The following is a 15,280-nucleotide window of genomic DNA, read 5'->3' as shown; positions in this document are numbered from 1 at the left end:
TCCTTGTGAAGGTATTGAAGCGCCATCTAGTGCTCTTAACAAGAATGTGCCATATCACAAATATCCAATAGGTATAAAGGACTAACTGCAAAATCTCTTGTAATATGGTTATTATCATGTCAATTAAGGCCAGGGTCCTGGTATAAAAAGCCCACACTAATCTGAAATAGAGTCGCAAACCCTCGGAGAGATGTTTGGATTTTATGATTAGAGGTGGACTGACAGTTTGGAAAGACGTACATACACAGAGCCGGATCCTGCAGCTATAATAAAGCAATTTTTTCCTGAACTGGCTGCTTTGTTATCTTGCCATGCCAAACACAATGGGAATTGTTCTCAGCCTACACAATGCATAGTATGAAATCATGTTGGGACCTCTTTCACTAGTTCACTAGTTTCACAAAATGTCACTAGTGCCCTGCACTATTTCTTTTTTTTTACTATTTTTATATTTTGTGTATGTGTGTATATGGGATGCTGCTACAATTTCGTTGTACACTGTAAAATGACAATAAAGGATTCTGATTCTCTTTTATATACTCATATGGTTGGGACAGCATTATAGCATATGGTTGCTCTCTGTTTTCTACTTAGCTTAAACAGTCAAAGCTTTTATTTTATTCTATTATTTCTTTTGAGGGATTTCTCTTTGTGCTGACATGTTTCGACACCCCAATCACTATTTACAGTAAAGGAAATGTGGCCTAATATTTAACTTTTTTTAAGACATTTTAATTCAAAGTTGTTTTCATAAAGATAAACACTTAAAGCTTAAATAGTGACATGGCATGGTCAAACCATAGACTGTAGCCTACCCTTTTATAATTTAAGTCCAATTTTCTTTTATTTCAATGTTAACTGAATATCATCCAGCAAAGCTTTGTTTTGACATATATTCTCCTAATAATGTGAATTTCCACGCTTGTTATCATTCATTTGTCTGCCATACGTTCACTTAAATAAGTAACAACATGACTTTAATCAAATGGAATGTGTTGGTTGAACGGGTCAACAATGCAAAGGTCTAGGTGAACACGACGGCCATTTGGACCCGGCGCATGCCTGGTGAGAGTCACATGACCGTGCTGTTGGAGCGGCAGGACGTCGACCCATGCGTCGCGGTGATGCTGCCTTCACAGTTTACGGACATTCTCTGTTGAATGTAATGTTGTTGTGAAAACAGACATTAAATCATAATATAGCAAACATACATTAGTGATGAATTAGTTTCAGTTTCATTCAGCGGACATGGCTGCTGGTGTGTTATTCTTCGTTGCAGTGAGCCTTGCCTGTTTGGCTGCCAGCGGAAACCTGGTAAGACAGAATCTAAAAAAGTTGACTAATAATAATAGAAATGTCAGCTGAAGTTGAAGTTAAGATGGGAAATATATGACATTTTATCTCGGTTTTATGACCAAAACATTCTATTTGAATTCAAGGCTAACATGTAAAGTCTACTTTACTGTATTCATCATATATTTTCCACTGCAGAGTCAGACAGATGTGGAAACATCTGTCCATACAGGTGACGAGTATGCTACCTCACTGTCATGTTAATGACAGAGTCACTCTTTAATGACGAAATGCAACCGTCCACCAGTAGTGACACTATGCCATCTCATGCAGGTATCTGGGAAAAGATCTTTCTCCATTGACTACAAAAACAACTGCTTCCTCAAGGATGGGAAGCCCTTTCAGTACATCTCAGGCAGCATTCACTACTCCAGGATCCCACGCTACTACTGGAAGGACCGGCTTGTGAAGATGTACATGACTGGACTCAATGCCATCCAGGTGTAAGTTCAACACATCATGTTCTTAAATAAACATTGTGTCATTGGTCATTGATTACGTTCTCTCTGCCTCCAACCAGATATGTGCCCTGGAACTTCCATGAAGCGGTGCAGGGGGTCAACAACTTCACAGGAGACCGAGATCTGGAGCACTTTTTGGATCTGGCCAATCAGACAGGTCTCCTGGTCATCCTGCGTCCGGGGCCGTACATCTGTGCAGAATGGGAAATGGTGAGTGGACTTCACAACATCACAGAAAGTTCAGATGGCACTATACAGTATCATAAATTACAGGGTGGCAGAAATATGGGATGATTAGAACTAATCTTTCAGCTGTTTTCATCAACACTGGCACTACATCCAAACAAACAAATGATTTGCCCTTCAAATTTTCAAAAATCAAACTAATTTAAGTAGACTTAAAGCTTTTTCGATTTACATTCTTTATTTTTAATCACAGAAATGTTTGTCATAAAATGTTTTTAAACTTTAAAGAAAAATGTACTATTCTCAATACATGTCACAGATCATAAGGATTGAAAATAAGTCTCCCTACTAAGAAATCCCAAAAATGATTCAAATTGCTTCCTGTCTGCTTTCCTTCAGTCATGTTGTACATTTAATAAATCCTTCCATTTCATCAAATCTTGTTGATATTTTGTAAAAAACAACCCATTATTTTGTTCTTCCTTCGCCAGGGCGGTTTGCCAGCATGGCTACTTGAGAAACCAAACATCCTACTACGCTCAGCTGACACAGGTACAAGATGCTTCTACTGTATTTGTTTGTATTTTTATTTCATTTTAAATACTAATATGCCATTGATTTCTTCTATTCCAGATTATATCCAGGCAGTCAGCAACTGGCTTGCTGTTCTCCTCCCCAAAATGAAGCGTTGGCTGTATTCCAACGGGGGAAACATCATCACAGTCCAGGTAAAGTGATAAATGGGTAAGACTGAAGACTTGTTTCAAAATAGAGTATCTAAATAATGCTTTTAATGAGTTGTTGTCTTAAACCACAGGTGGAGAATGAATATGGAAGCTACTACGCTTGTGACTACAACTACATGCGTCACCTGCGTACTCTGTTCCGCCTCTTTTTGGGCGAAGACACCGTCCTGTTCACCACGGATGGAAACACGGACAAGGAAATGGCATGCGGGACTCTGGAGGGATTATACGCAACAGTAGACTTTGGCACAGGTTGGTGCTTTTACCAAAGTCATTCAAAATTGCAATCATCTTTCTTTTATTCATAGGGGATTTTTTCTTTTTTCCCCCTTTTTAGACACCAACATAACTTTAGCCTTCAACCGGCAAAGAAGGTTTGAGCCCCGCGGTCCGCTGGTTAGTTAAACTTTAATAATCTAAATCTTAACCTGCCGCGATAGCTGACACATCAGTATGTAAACTTTAATAATCTAAATCTTAACCTGCCGCGATAGCTGACACATCAGTATGTAAACATGTTTGAAATTGTGTTACAGGTGAACTCAGAGTTCTACACTGGCTGGTTGGACCATTGGGGAGATCAGCACACTGTGGTTGATTCTCAGAGGGTCGGCAGAGTGTTGAGAGAAATGCTTACCATGGGGGCCAACGTCAACATGTATGTCCCCCCCCAAACACTCACAACATCAGCATCAATTTGGCCGACAGTTCTATATTTTGTAACTGTCAACACATACTTGTAACCCACAATGTGCTACCCGGCTTTGCGAATTTTCGAAAAGTAGATCTTTAAAAACAAAGACACAACTGTATTTTTAAATAAATAAAATGTAAGTGATCTTTTCACAAGTAAAATGGTCCACCCTTATCTCTCTCTTCTCAGGTACATGTTTGAAGGAGGGACTAACTTTGGCTACTGGAATGGTAATCTCATTTGTCTTTATAATCAGTCTTTCAGTAGTTGGTTCATCTCACAGTTTAGATGGGAGATAAAAGCTTGTGGTGCATTCATTTCTTTCTAACCCCGTTCCCCCCCCCCCCCCCCTCCCCCCCTCAAGGTGCTGATCATGACACAAGGTTCCGCTCGGTGGTGACTAGTTATGATTATGACGCCCCTCTGTCCGAGGCAGGAGACCCCACGGACAAGCTGCTGGCCATCAGAGATGTCATTAAGCAGGTACCACTGATTGAGCTACCACCCACTATGGTTGATATCCTGATTACCCTTGGACCTGTGTCTGAGATGATATTAATGTTGTATACCTATTTCTCTGCAGTTTAGGGATATTCCCTCTGGCCCGATGCCTCCAGCAACCCCCAAGTTTGCCTATGGCTTTGTGACCCTGAAAAAGGTAATCTAATTTTAGGTTTTGAAGTGCAAAAAGTGTCATTAGTTGTTGTGATTGATGCTAATGATAGACACACCTTTTACAGGTTGGCAACGTCAGCGGCTTGTTGAACACCCTATCACCCCTCGGGCCAGTTAAATCCCAGCATCCTCTGACATTTGAAGAGATGAAACAGGTAATTTGTGTATGTCTTAAGCCAACAACAAGAGAGGGACTAGTGTTGTAGGGGCAGTACACCTCTTGAAACGTGGAGAACTTCTAGACTTTTGTGTATGCAAACGGTCATGTCTATTGTTTTCAGTACTATGGTTACATGCTTTATCGGACCACACTGCCCAGGGATCTCTCAGTGTCCACACCACTTATCACTCCGATGAATGGGGTTCATGACCGTGCGTATGTGTCCGTCAATGGGGTAAGCCTTTACAATGAACTTTTGTTGTCTAGCCAATCAGATATTCAAGTCAGGTACGTGGAAAACATCACAGGTTCAAACCATAGAATGTATATAGAAAGAGGTTAAGACCAGGCATGCTAGTCGGGTTGTGAAAATTTAGATTATGTTGTCAATGTTCGTTTTTGAAGACCAAACATGTGCATCTGTGTGGACAGATTTTCCAGGGTTTGCTGGAGAGAGACACGGTGCTAGTGACAAACATCACAGGACAAAAGGGGGACCAGATGGACATCCTCATAGAGAACATGGGCAGGGTGAACTTTGGCAGTAGGATCAATGACCACAAGGCAAGTTCTCACTGACACCAAACATACAAAGAATCCTGTATATCCATAGCAAAGGGGACAGTTAATGCTAGAGGTTGTAACAAACCACGCGCCCTAAACATTATTTGAATGTTACTGTTGCTAATACAAAGAACAAGTATTTAGCAGGTAAACAGTATGTGTACTGCAGGGCCTCTTGAGCAACCTGATCCTTGGTAAAGACGTACTGACTGACTGGGAGATCTACCCTTTGGACATTGATGGAGCCATTGCTGGTGGATGGCCTCATTCAGACAGTCAAAAGCCTTTCCCCACCCCTCAAAGAGAACCTTCAGTTGGGCCCACCTTCTACATGGGGACCTTACAGCCCAATGGCCTCACTTGGGACACTTTTCTTAAGCTCAATGAATGGACCAAGGTAATTCTGATTTTTTTTGTTGTGACTAATTTTGGTGCCAACAGACTTAATTATTTTGTGGGTTTACCTCCTTTCTGATGTTATCTCTTTTTATATAAGGGTCAGGTTTGGATTAATGGTATGAATCTGGGACGATACTGGCCAGCCAGGGGTCCTCAACAGACGCTTTATGTTCCTGGCCCCCTGCTCAGCGCCACCCTGCCCAACACCATCACAGTGCTGGAGTTGGAGCGGGCCCCAGAACAGCTACGGGTTCTCTTCATGGACCGGCCTCAGCTCAATGTCCCCGCTGGAAATTCTTGACAAGTTTTGTAATGAAAACGTTTTTGAAACATTCAGTTGCAGGAATATTATATTCAAATCACTTGTACAAGTACAGGTGTACTGTACTAGTAATCACAAGAAGGACATGAAGAAATGGCATTTTGATCTGCATCATTTTAGATTTCAGTGTTTCATTAGTTGCCAATTCTGTATTAGTCACAATCCAATGTCAACTGCTTTAACCTTTGACATAGCATACTCGAGCCTTATTATACCTTATTGTTAAGGTTCAACATTCATTGATGCCTGTGGGAAAAATGACAGTGATATACAAATTACATTTCAGTATTTTATTGCATTTGCTTATTATAACTTTTCCATTTGTGCAGATTTTGTGAATAAATTATAAATGTATTATATAATGTTTTGTAATTGCATCCAGTTGTCTGGGATCATATTCCATTGTAAACTTGTATTGGAAATGCATGTTTAGAGTTGAAAATGAAACTAGCACATTGAGAAGACATGTAAAAAAGGCTGCATAAATGCACCTTTAATTATGATGAGGAAGCTTTCTTCCCACCAAGAGTGTCCACGTGGTTGTTAGGTCTTGCCTGGAAGAGTATTGGCTTTTCGATGTTCTTGCACACATCGAGGGGTGCAGAATGAATACTGCAGGTACTCAAATGGGATTTTCCCAAGCAGAGACTCTCCACACATCCAGCACCTCCTAAGAACGAAACCCAACCAAAAAGCACATCAAATTTCAGCAGGCATTTGCCAAAAAAGATTTAAATTTGCATTATCCCTGAGTGGATGGCTCTCGGGGGGGACGTACTTGACATTAGAGACGCCGACTCCTGTTGCAGCTACTTGCTCAGCTAACCTCTTCTCTGCGGCCAAAGCTCTCTAAAATCAAAAAGGAAAAACAGTTACCAACATGTTTAAAGAAAAATAAATCATATGAGAGAGAGAGTAATAAGAGATCCGCATCACTCTAAATCACCTTTTCACGATCAGTCAGAGAAACAAATCTCTGTCTTTCCTCAGCCTCCAGCTCTTTTTTCCTCTTCTCCTCCTTCTGCTCTTTCTCTCGCTGTTTCCTCTGGGCTTTTTGGGCCTTTTTCTTCTCCGTCTGTTTGGATTCAATCTCTGCTGTCAGTGGCCCAGGGACCTTGAGTTGTGTAAGTGTAAAAAAAAGTAAGTGCTCCACTTGTATTTGAAGGAATACATGTCAAACGTTAGACTGCAGACCCTTACCTGCGCCTTGCTGTAGTCATATTTATTGGGATTCTCACCCATATATTTACGAAAGACATTTCTTGTGTCTTTGTCAGGGGCGGCGATATATGGAGTCCGTCCTTTGTTATCGCTGTAAAGGAATATTGCAGAAAGAATGTTAAAAAAAGGTGAAGTCATCGATACCGGATAACACTTATTGTCAACCACTTTGACAAAATAAGTGAATATCTCCTCATGATCCACTACCTGTAGGTACTGTGTGTGCACTTACAAAAAATCCAGTGTTAATTCACAGCCTAGGCTCTGTAAACATGCATGTTGCTGGCTACGGCAGGTAGGGAAAGAGATCGTTAACAGAGCCTAGGCTGTGTATTAACACTGGATTATTTTTTTTTAAGTATTTACAGGTAGCACAACTTGAGATATTCACTGATCTTGGCAAAAAGTGATTTTGACAACAAGCATTCTCCATAATCACTAACTACGCCCTTAAGTCTATGCATAGGCTAATTGCGTTTACTAAAAACATACTGAAAATGGATTCACTCAAATTTAAATGTAAGTACACTTTATTATTAGTTCTACCTGCAGGCTGGGTCTGCACCTGCGTCCATGAGTAGCCTAACTACCTCCTTTTGTGCAGCTGCAGAGGCAACATGCAGCAAGGTGAACCCTGATGAGTCTATGGGCTTATTAAGGAGAGTCAGAAGACTTGGGACATCAGGGGAGACGTTCTCCGACAGCACTCCACTCTTTGCCATTCCTCCAGGTAGGTGGAGGAGCCTGCATAGAGCGTCCACGTCCCCAACTTTACAGGCTGTAAACAGGACGTCCTTCAATTCGTACTCCCATGATGACTCATCAAAACCTTCTAAAGAAACACGGAAAACTGAAGAATTAGTGTCTTGAGCATTAGCATTATGTGAGATAAGTGTCAAGTAGCAAGATTGAGAAACAGGTGCAATATAATGAACACTAACCTTCCAGTTGCTTCTTACTCTGTGTTTTCCTCTTCTTCTTTCTCTTTGATTGTGAGTCCTGAGGGGCGTCTGCTGCTGGTGTAGCCTCTGGAACCTCCTCTTCTTGATTGTCTGATTCTGTGTGAAGTTCTGTCAGACATAGTTTTAAAATGTCATCCACCTTGCAGGACTTTGAACGTGATAAGAAAGCATACCAAGGGTTTATGTAATGTAGCTGTGAAAGGAGCGATGATGCAATGGACCAGACATACCCTCACTCTGCATTTTGGTTTCCTCCCTCTTTCTCCTCCTCCTGTTCCTGTTCTTGTTCCTTGAGGGATGGATTTCAAACTCCCTGAGGTCCAGAGTCCCTAATGTCATCTCCACCATTTCCAGCTGGATCTCTCCACCCTCTTCTTTGTCTGAGCTATCGTGTTTTTCTTCTTTCTCTGCTAATGCCAAAATTAAAAAAGTGTACCGTATTACCAAATGTCAAAGTAAATCAACTTGAACAGCAATAAACACCTAATTTAGTTATCTTAATTTTTCCATCATATAGTATCCACAATTTATGCTCTTCAGCTTACCTTTCTCTTGATCAGTATTTATTTCTGCTGTGGGTTTGACACTTTTTTTCCAGGCCTTCTTAGATGGACTTAAGACTGCAGACATGTCTGTGTCTTTCCCTGCAAAAAAAATATTTTGCACAGCGTATTGATTATACACTGGGCTATACGGCAATGAGCAGAAAAGCATGCCATTATTCAAAGGATATAATTCAGCCTACCATAAACACGGACAGTGGAAAGCACGTTATGCACCCTGTGCACCTCCCGAAAGGTTGCCCTGCGCGTTGCAAAGGGAATTGTGCGGACCCTCGGATCTTTTTTATCAAGAGGAGCTGCACGGCCACCGAAAAAGATGGTCTTGTTGTAGCTGGGGGCTCGTAGGAATATTGCAGAAGCCTCCTTTAAGTGTTCCGCCCAGCTTACCAGAAGATCCTGAATTTCCTGCAAAAAGTGAATGAACACATGTTCATAAGCATGAAAAAGAAAAACTTGCTACCTTGCCTTATAACTGAGGTATATAATAGGCTGTAGAAAAACAGCAACTGCTGCACAAAATGATTCACTTTGATTTTCAGACTATGGAATCGTACAAATTTATAAAAATGTATTCAATTTAAGCTTTTCCCAACATCAAAATGGAAAGTATGTGTACAACAAGATAATAATTGCAGTGTTTTTTAATTTATAATTTGTACTTCCGACAACATGCAATTTCCCACTCGAATCTGCCATTTGTAATAGGCAACGCTTACAAAGAAAGCAGAGTGAATGAGCAGAAAACGTTAACCTTAACTGGTACTAGAGGAGGGTCTCAGGGTCATCATAACCCATGTGAAAGAACAGCAGCATACAGGATGAGCTTAATTCCTTTGTCCTTCGTAAACAGAATTGAAAACTTTGCAGCTTTTGTTCTAAGAGGAAAATCATGACAGTGCTGTTTGATGAGCTATAATCTTGCCTTGACGAGTGCGGCTTCATTGTATCGCCTCAGAGCAGCTCCTGCAGACTTGGGTGCGTGACTGCGGTTCTGAGAGTCTTTGAGTCCTTGAGCGGTGCCTCGCTTCGCTCTCACAGTGTATCGGTGGAATGTCTTGTGCTGAAGGACTTCTTTTCTGTCAAAAGATTCAACACAGACATCAGACATGGGCAGATGCTTACACACTACAAAACTGAACTGGCTGTCAATTTCAACATTTCTGCAGGACAGTTCTAGTTTTACACTTAAAGCTCCAGCCACACACACAAAAAAGATGCTGATAAACACTTTCTTACCCTTGGAATACAGCACCAGCAAAGTGGCCTCCTCCTGTCATGAGAATGACCCACACTGTCTGCTTATGTATGGCTTTCAGGGAGGAACCTGCATGTTGCTCATCATCTGACTGAAATATTATAGGACCAGAACATGAAATTAAAGGAAAATCAAGTTTCTGTGCACATGTAGATCACACTCTGTAGCCTAATGTACTGTTCTGAGCGTCACCTTGCCCTGCAGAATGCAGCGGAACACTGAGAGATATTCTCCTGCAGAGTTCTGGAAAACCACTGTGCTCAAGGGCCGGCCGGTTATAAGACTGGACTCAACTGAGCTCTGGTTATCTGTGCTGGTGACGGCGTGGGTCGCTTCCCCGCTATCCGAGTCTTCATCCTCTGAATCAGAATCCGAGCCAGAGATACTGGACATGTCTCCTGCAAAGCAATGACGAAAAATCAATCAACTGTTGCAAACACCTCAACCACCCACTGTTTGCTCTCCCCCCTGGGTTTTCTCACCAGCTCCAGTCTTCCTCTCAAACTCCTCAGCCGTGACTGGCAGAATTCCGGAAATCTTTTGTCTCAGGTTGAACCGATGCCAGTCAAGCTTATAGTGCTCCGTCTGAAATTTTAAAAGAAAGCTCAAAGGTCTCACTGAATGACAAACTACTGTTCATGTTGCATCAACCAATATTTTTTTTAATGGAAATTAACAGTGTTGAAGTTGTGGGGTCACCTGTTCTTCTCGGGTATTGAAGGTGCACCTGCAGGCCAGACAGACCATCTTGTCTGACACCTCTCTAACCAGGCTGGACTCCTGCAGTCCGTCATCCTCTGAGGATTTATCTTCCTCTGTGTGGAAGGTACAGTAAAAGTATAGGTTCAAAATATAAATGGATAGGAAGTGTTTTGCCTTAACAGTATAAATAAAGGTTAAATGAAAATTAAATAAAACAACAGACACCACAGCTTATCTTCCACAGCCTACATACCGTCCGAGGCTGGGTCGGGGTTCACAGCCTGTTTTAGAACCGGGTTTACTTCTCTCAGTCCCATCAAAGCCTCATCATTTGTGCACAAATCGAAGAGGGAGGTGCGGTTCTCGGCAAAAGTAGTCATTGTTATCCTTTTTTTTTGTTTTACTTCATGAGCTGTAAAGACATTAGAAACCTATTGCGTAATATCCAAACCAATACGTTTTGTTCAGACGTATCCACAATAATTGACAGCACCAGTCAATGTTAACAACTTAGTCGGACATGACAACATTGCTGCTTCGAGTTGACAACGTAAAAAACAGCAATTTTACTGTACTGTAAAGCTAATGTTATCTGTGCTCTTTGGACGACACGTGTAGTAAATACATGTATTATCCTTATTTAAAAAGTTATGCTGTCTATTGTTGAAAATAAGTCTTTAGAGAATGTTACAAGTAATTAAACTTACAATTGACCAACTTAAAAATTGCAAACAACTTACCATACGAGGACGTCTCATAAAGCTGTGCTAACGTTTAGCTACCCAACAGTAGACATGTCTACGGAAGCCCGGACGCGTCAATGAAACGCGGTTAATATAATAGAGTTCGCAAAGATGCACATTAAGGACACGTTTGTTTCAAATGCGTTACTGGCTCGTTTATTTATTCCTACATAAAAAGCACATTTAGAGTCCTAGGACCAACCGGTATCCCTGATCAGATAATAAAGTAGGCTATGTTAGTACACTGGTATCAGCCAGGGAAAGTCAGCACCATCATAGTAATAAGGTAAGGCAAAAGATAGGCTAAATAAAATTAACAGGTGTTATAGAATCCAAATTATTTATAAGAAAGGATATAGGCATACATTCAAGCTCTTCATCATCTGTTGAATCAAAGCAATGAGCTGAGATGGACTGAAAGGGGGGGGGGGGATGGTGACACAAGGAAACTGGCCAAATTCATTGCCCTTTTCCATTTCCCAGGTTTGATTTGATTTAGTGGTAAATAACACTCCCTAAACCTGTATTTGTCCCAAACATTCTCCGATTCATTTACATTCAAGCAGCAACAACGAAAAATAAAAATGCTGCAACATGTTAATATAAATAAGTCTATGTAACTTTAAATTAATAAATATATGTGTCAAATATCTACAACAAATATTTAAAGTTTTCAAAAAAGTGTGCAGTGGAGTACAAATATTTTCTAATAAGAAATACTAAAGTAAACTTCTATTACACAAGTGAATTGGTGGATGGATTGACTATACACTATGGGCAATGTGTGTCATCACAGAGTCCCTATGTTGTATTTCTGGAGCTACTGCTCATGTATTCAGTGAAAGTACTTCAGAGACGTGATTTAAAACAATTTTATTATCATCAGGTGCAAAAAAAAAGTATAGGCAACAGAATACCTTAATATCAAATGTAATTTGGAATTCTAAAAACATGACATCTACATAAAAAGTAAAATTTTTGATTCACTTAGGTTTTCTTTGACTTCTCTTTGTTTTTCTGGTTGGTGTGTGGATCAAAGCTTGGGCTGTTGGCAAAGAAAGATCACATCATAAACTTCCATGTTTTTCAAACACACTTAAATAAAATGTAGACCCTTCTTACCAGCCATACGACGAGCCTTTGCCTCTTCCAGATGCTGTTTGACCTCCAGAATTTCAGCGGCGAGACTCGTCGCTTTGAATGAGACACGCGCACTGCTGTCCCTTAGATTTCTGAAAGATAATAAAGAAACAAGAAATAAAATAACGTAGACTATGTGAACAACTTAAAGTTGAACTTTATAACCTAAATGAAAAGATAAAAAACGTACAAGGGAAACAGTGAAATCATTCTGGGTAAAGCAAGAAGTGTGGTGTTTGCAAAGTTATTCTTTCTCCCTGTACAAATATACAGCACAGTACCTGTTTGCAGTGGCTTGACCATCCAGTTCTTTAGAAAGGAGCCTTTCCTCTTGCAGCAGAGCACCCAGTTGTTGCAACGAATCAAAAACTTCACTTTTTCCCATCATCAAATCCTCTCTTCGCTCAGTTTCTCTGGAGCTGCAGGTGAGAACAGGACTTAGACAACTGAACTGAACAAAGTCGATAATGAATTTCTTGGACAACCTTAACTGAACTCAAGACATTTGGATGACAGGTGTGGACACTAAGAGCATCTCAGAAGAGATTGCACCTTTCAAAATAAACAGTCCATAGACCTTTTTAATGGAAGATTTTCTGACCATGTCAAATACAGAAAAATCCCAGGTGGAATTCATAAATACTCGTTATTTATAATTGATGAATGAAAATAAAATTTTAGTAATAACCCCGAAAAAAGGCAGTGTTATGCCCATTTCTGCCTGGCCACAAATAGTTGCACCCCAACTAAAAAGGAGAAAACTGCCAGGTTGTTATGATTTTATAGGCAAGCAACTGTTTGCTTTGAAAATTATGAAACTACATAATCTTTTTATTGTTTATCAAGTATGATCATTGTTATGCCCTCTTAAAAGTAAATATATTATGATGTTTTCTGTTCGACAGCATTGTGTGTACTACAGTGCCTCCTGCAGGTTATTCAGCAAAAGTAGTTTCAGTTTTCTAGAAATTTCCTCCAGAGCTAATTGGGTGTGATGTAGAGCAGGCTGCCGCTGTATACTCTTGCTGCATTATTTCCTTGGACACTAATTGTCCGTAAGTATTGCATTTATTTATCTTAATATGTTAAAAAGCTTAAATATACTTACTGTACCTTTGTTTAATTGAGTGGTTGATGTTCAAAATTACTTATTGATAGCTGCTAGCATAGCTAGTCGGTGGTTAGCATTAGCCTATGACTCCGCATTTTATGTTTCCTTTATTTGTGCTCTTGCATTTTACCTTTGGTATCATGTATTGGTTTATTCCATAGATAGTATAATAAAGGTTTATTCTCATATCCAGTTGCCCGTTGTGCTTTGTTACAGTTGGTTGTACAGAAAATAAATAGCCGACCATAAAGTTATTCCTTGCGTTTTTGACGACTTTATAGCTAGATGAGCTAACTGACAAGCCTTGAAGACAAACAACTATTTTGCAAGAATAATATTATCCGAAGTCTAAGCCTTTGGCTTTTGAAGAAATGTAGGGACTATTGGGCTTTGATCAATATCTTATACAGACCATGTTTATCGTGATGAACTTGTATAGGCATAGGCCTATGTGTATGACATAGCGCCTATTTCAGATAATCAAGCAGAAATCTGTTTAATGCAGAAAAATGAATGTGGGGCCATCTATTTCACACACATGTCCTCACTGGTGCAAGCGGTACTTCCTAAATGACCACATGTGCTGGTTTAACCATTAGATTGATATAATTGATCTCCAGAAATAAAGTTAGATTATTGGTTATTCCGCACAGTAATTGAAAAGGGGGAGCTATTCTCGCGGGTAGGCAGAACTCGGCGAAACACCTGTAATTAATTAACGTATGCAGCGACCACTCAAAGAGAACATAGGTGCAGTCCAAACATTTTCTTTACATTTTAGGCTAAGCATAGTTGGCCCAATTTCACTGAATTCGAGTACGAGAATACCAGTAGGCCTACCATTGAACTGTCTCGTCCTCAGCACGCCTTCTTTCTTGCTGTGCCTTCTCTAGTTGGCGAGTCATTTCTTGGATAGCACGCATCAGGTCTCTGATATGCTCCTGCAATTCAACCAGTTAAACGCTTCTCGGTTTGTGTTTCACAACACTCCCGCTAATGTTGGCGAGTTCCATAGAAGTTTTACAATACTACTATTGTGCTTGATCATTTAAAACTTTAGGTAGCTCCGTCTTCAAAACATGCTTCAAAAGTAGCAAATGCAGCAAGCTAGCATAGTTAACAGTTAATGTCAAATTACCGTCGACTTTTCTTGTGTGCGTAGTGGAGGGCCGTCAAATGCAGTCATTACTTCTTGTTTTACTTGAATTCCTCGTACCGAAGTGTGACCTGCCTGACTGGGACTCGAACTCCTGTCCGAAATTTCGAGTAGAGTCTAGCCGCAGCCCCGGAGAACAATACTGTGTCGGGGTTAGTAGCCTATCGGTCTGCGGTCTTTTTTATTGTTTGACGTGACCTTCTCAAGATGGCCGCCGCGGTGTTCCGTTAGCCGAGTGGAGCTAGCGTCGTGGCTAATCTAATGTTCTATCTATATTCTAACCTCTCCCTGTCCCTGTCCCCTTGCCCTAACCCTAACCACCCAGCTGTGATGCCTGAACATAATCTAATGTTCTATATATATATATTATAACCTCTCCCTGTCCCCTTGCCCTAACCCTAACCACCCAGCTGTGATGCCTGAACTTAATCGCCAAAACAATATAATTTGTCTAAATAACGTTCAAAATTTATTTGTATTTTCTTCCGCCCCGACTCAGTACTCCCGCCCCGACCCAGTACTCCCACCCCGACCCAGTATTGTTCTCCGGGGCTGCAGCTGGATACTATTGGAAATTTCTCACGGGGACGGTTTATAAAGAGCACTTCCGGAGTATGTGTCAGAGCCCGGATAGCTCAGTCGGTAGAGCATCAGACTTTTAATCTGAGGGTCCAGGGTTCAAGTCCCTGTTCGGGCGATAGTATTTTTGTCCATCCACAATTTATGTAGGGTTTGAGTATGGTAAAAATGTTTGGTTTTTGCACAAGCTGCGCATAATCTGAAGTAAGCAACGCTGTATAGCATGCTGAATCTTAGCCTCAGTGAAACGAAAACAGCACTCTTGGTGAATAGGACCCATTTAAAGCC

The 15,280-nt window shown here is 40.7% G+C and overlaps 3 protein-coding genes across 5 annotated transcripts; 1 reads left to right on the top strand and 2 right to left on the bottom strand.

The window, feature by feature from the left end:
* The first annotated feature begins 1,130 nt into the window (after positions 1-1,130).
* glb1l (galactosidase, beta 1-like) lies at positions 1,131-5,564 on the top strand. Its single transcript, XM_080037446.1, has 16 exons — positions 1,131-1,314; positions 1,627-1,796; positions 1,874-2,024; positions 2,492-2,552; positions 2,634-2,728; positions 2,818-2,998; positions 3,084-3,142; positions 3,283-3,404; positions 3,630-3,670; positions 3,805-3,923; positions 4,024-4,098; positions 4,181-4,270; positions 4,397-4,510; positions 4,708-4,839; positions 5,009-5,236; positions 5,336-5,564. The coding sequence occupies exons 1-16, from the start codon at positions 1,249-1,251 to the stop codon at positions 5,537-5,539; spliced, it is 1,908 nt and encodes a 635-aa protein (XP_079893572.1). The 5' UTR covers positions 1,131-1,248; the 3' UTR covers positions 5,540-5,564.
* Positions 5,565-6,093: 529 nt separating this feature from the next.
* ankzf1 (ankyrin repeat and zinc finger peptidyl tRNA hydrolase 1) lies at positions 6,094-11,055 on the bottom strand. 3 transcript variants are annotated; one of them, XM_080037443.1, is made up of 16 exons: positions 11,004-11,055; positions 10,517-10,675; positions 10,261-10,376; positions 10,044-10,146; positions 9,754-9,959; positions 9,543-9,652; positions 9,229-9,382; positions 8,489-8,711; positions 8,289-8,387; positions 7,974-8,153; positions 7,723-7,851; positions 7,328-7,613; positions 6,761-6,872; positions 6,507-6,674; positions 6,339-6,409; positions 6,094-6,230 (listed from the first exon to the last, which is right to left on the bottom strand). In XM_080037443.1, the coding sequence occupies exons 2-16, from the start codon at positions 10,641-10,643 to the stop codon at positions 6,104-6,106; spliced, it is 2,211 nt and encodes a 736-aa protein (XP_079893569.1). In that variant the 5' UTR covers positions 10,644-10,675; positions 11,004-11,055; the 3' UTR covers positions 6,094-6,103. The 3 variants fall into 3 exon arrangements, with proteins under 3 accessions (XP_079893569.1, XP_079893571.1, XP_079893570.1); XM_080037445.1 differs by having other exon boundaries at positions 7,328-7,610; XM_080037444.1 differs by having other exon boundaries at positions 7,974-8,150.
* Positions 11,056-11,862: 807 nt separating this feature from the next.
* On the bottom strand, positions 11,863-14,590 carry LOC307258368 (uncharacterized protein). Its single transcript, XM_080037883.1, has 5 exons — positions 14,396-14,590; positions 14,098-14,198; positions 12,428-12,565; positions 12,129-12,238; positions 11,863-12,051 (listed from the first exon to the last, which is right to left on the bottom strand). Exons 1-5 carry the CDS (start codon positions 14,441-14,443, stop codon positions 11,990-11,992), a joined length of 459 nt encoding a protein of 152 aa, XP_079894009.1. The 5' UTR covers positions 14,444-14,590; the 3' UTR covers positions 11,863-11,989.
* Between the last annotated feature and the right edge of the window lie 690 nt (positions 14,591-15,280).

Source organism: Ammodytes marinus, assembly GCF_949987685.1.
Source record: "Ammodytes marinus genome assembly, chromosome: 12".
In the NCBI taxonomy this organism is placed as follows: domain Eukaryota; kingdom Metazoa; phylum Chordata; class Actinopteri; order Uranoscopiformes; family Ammodytidae; genus Ammodytes; species Ammodytes marinus.
This window is presented reverse-complemented; position numbering and strand designations above follow the sequence as displayed.

Coding starts and splice junctions, on each gene's coding strand:
- LOC307258368 (XM_080037883.1), bottom strand. CDS start 14,443: ATGACTGCATTTGACGGCCCTCCACTACGCACACAAGAAAAGTCGACG. Junction 14,199..14,395: donor GCACACAAGAAAAGTCGACG/GTAATTTGACAT, acceptor GTTGAATTGCAG/GAGCATATCAGAGACCTGAT. Junction 12,566..14,097: donor GAGGACGAGACAGTTCAATG/GTAGGCCTACTG, acceptor TCTCACCTGCAG/CTCCAGAGAAACTGAGCGAA.
- glb1l (XM_080037446.1), top strand. CDS start 1,249: ATGGCTGCTGGTGTGTTATTCTTCGTTGCAGTGAGCCTTGCCTGTTTG. Junction 4,840..5,008: donor GTAGGATCAATGACCACAAG/GCAAGTTCTCAC, acceptor TGTGTACTGCAG/GGCCTCTTGAGCAACCTGAT. Junction 5,237..5,335: donor AGCTCAATGAATGGACCAAG/GTAATTCTGATT, acceptor TTTTTATATAAG/GGTCAGGTTTGGATTAATGG.
- ankzf1 (XM_080037443.1), bottom strand. CDS start 10,643: ATGACTACTTTTGCCGAGAACCGCACCTCCCTCTTCGATTTGTGCACA. Junction 10,377..10,516: donor CCCCGACCCAGCCTCGGACG/GTATGTAGGCTG, acceptor CCTTCCACACAG/AGGAAGATAAATCCTCAGAG. Junction 7,614..7,722: donor GAGTAAGAAGCAACTGGAAG/GTTAGTGTTCAT, acceptor GTGTTTCTTTAG/AAGGTTTTGATGAGTCATCA.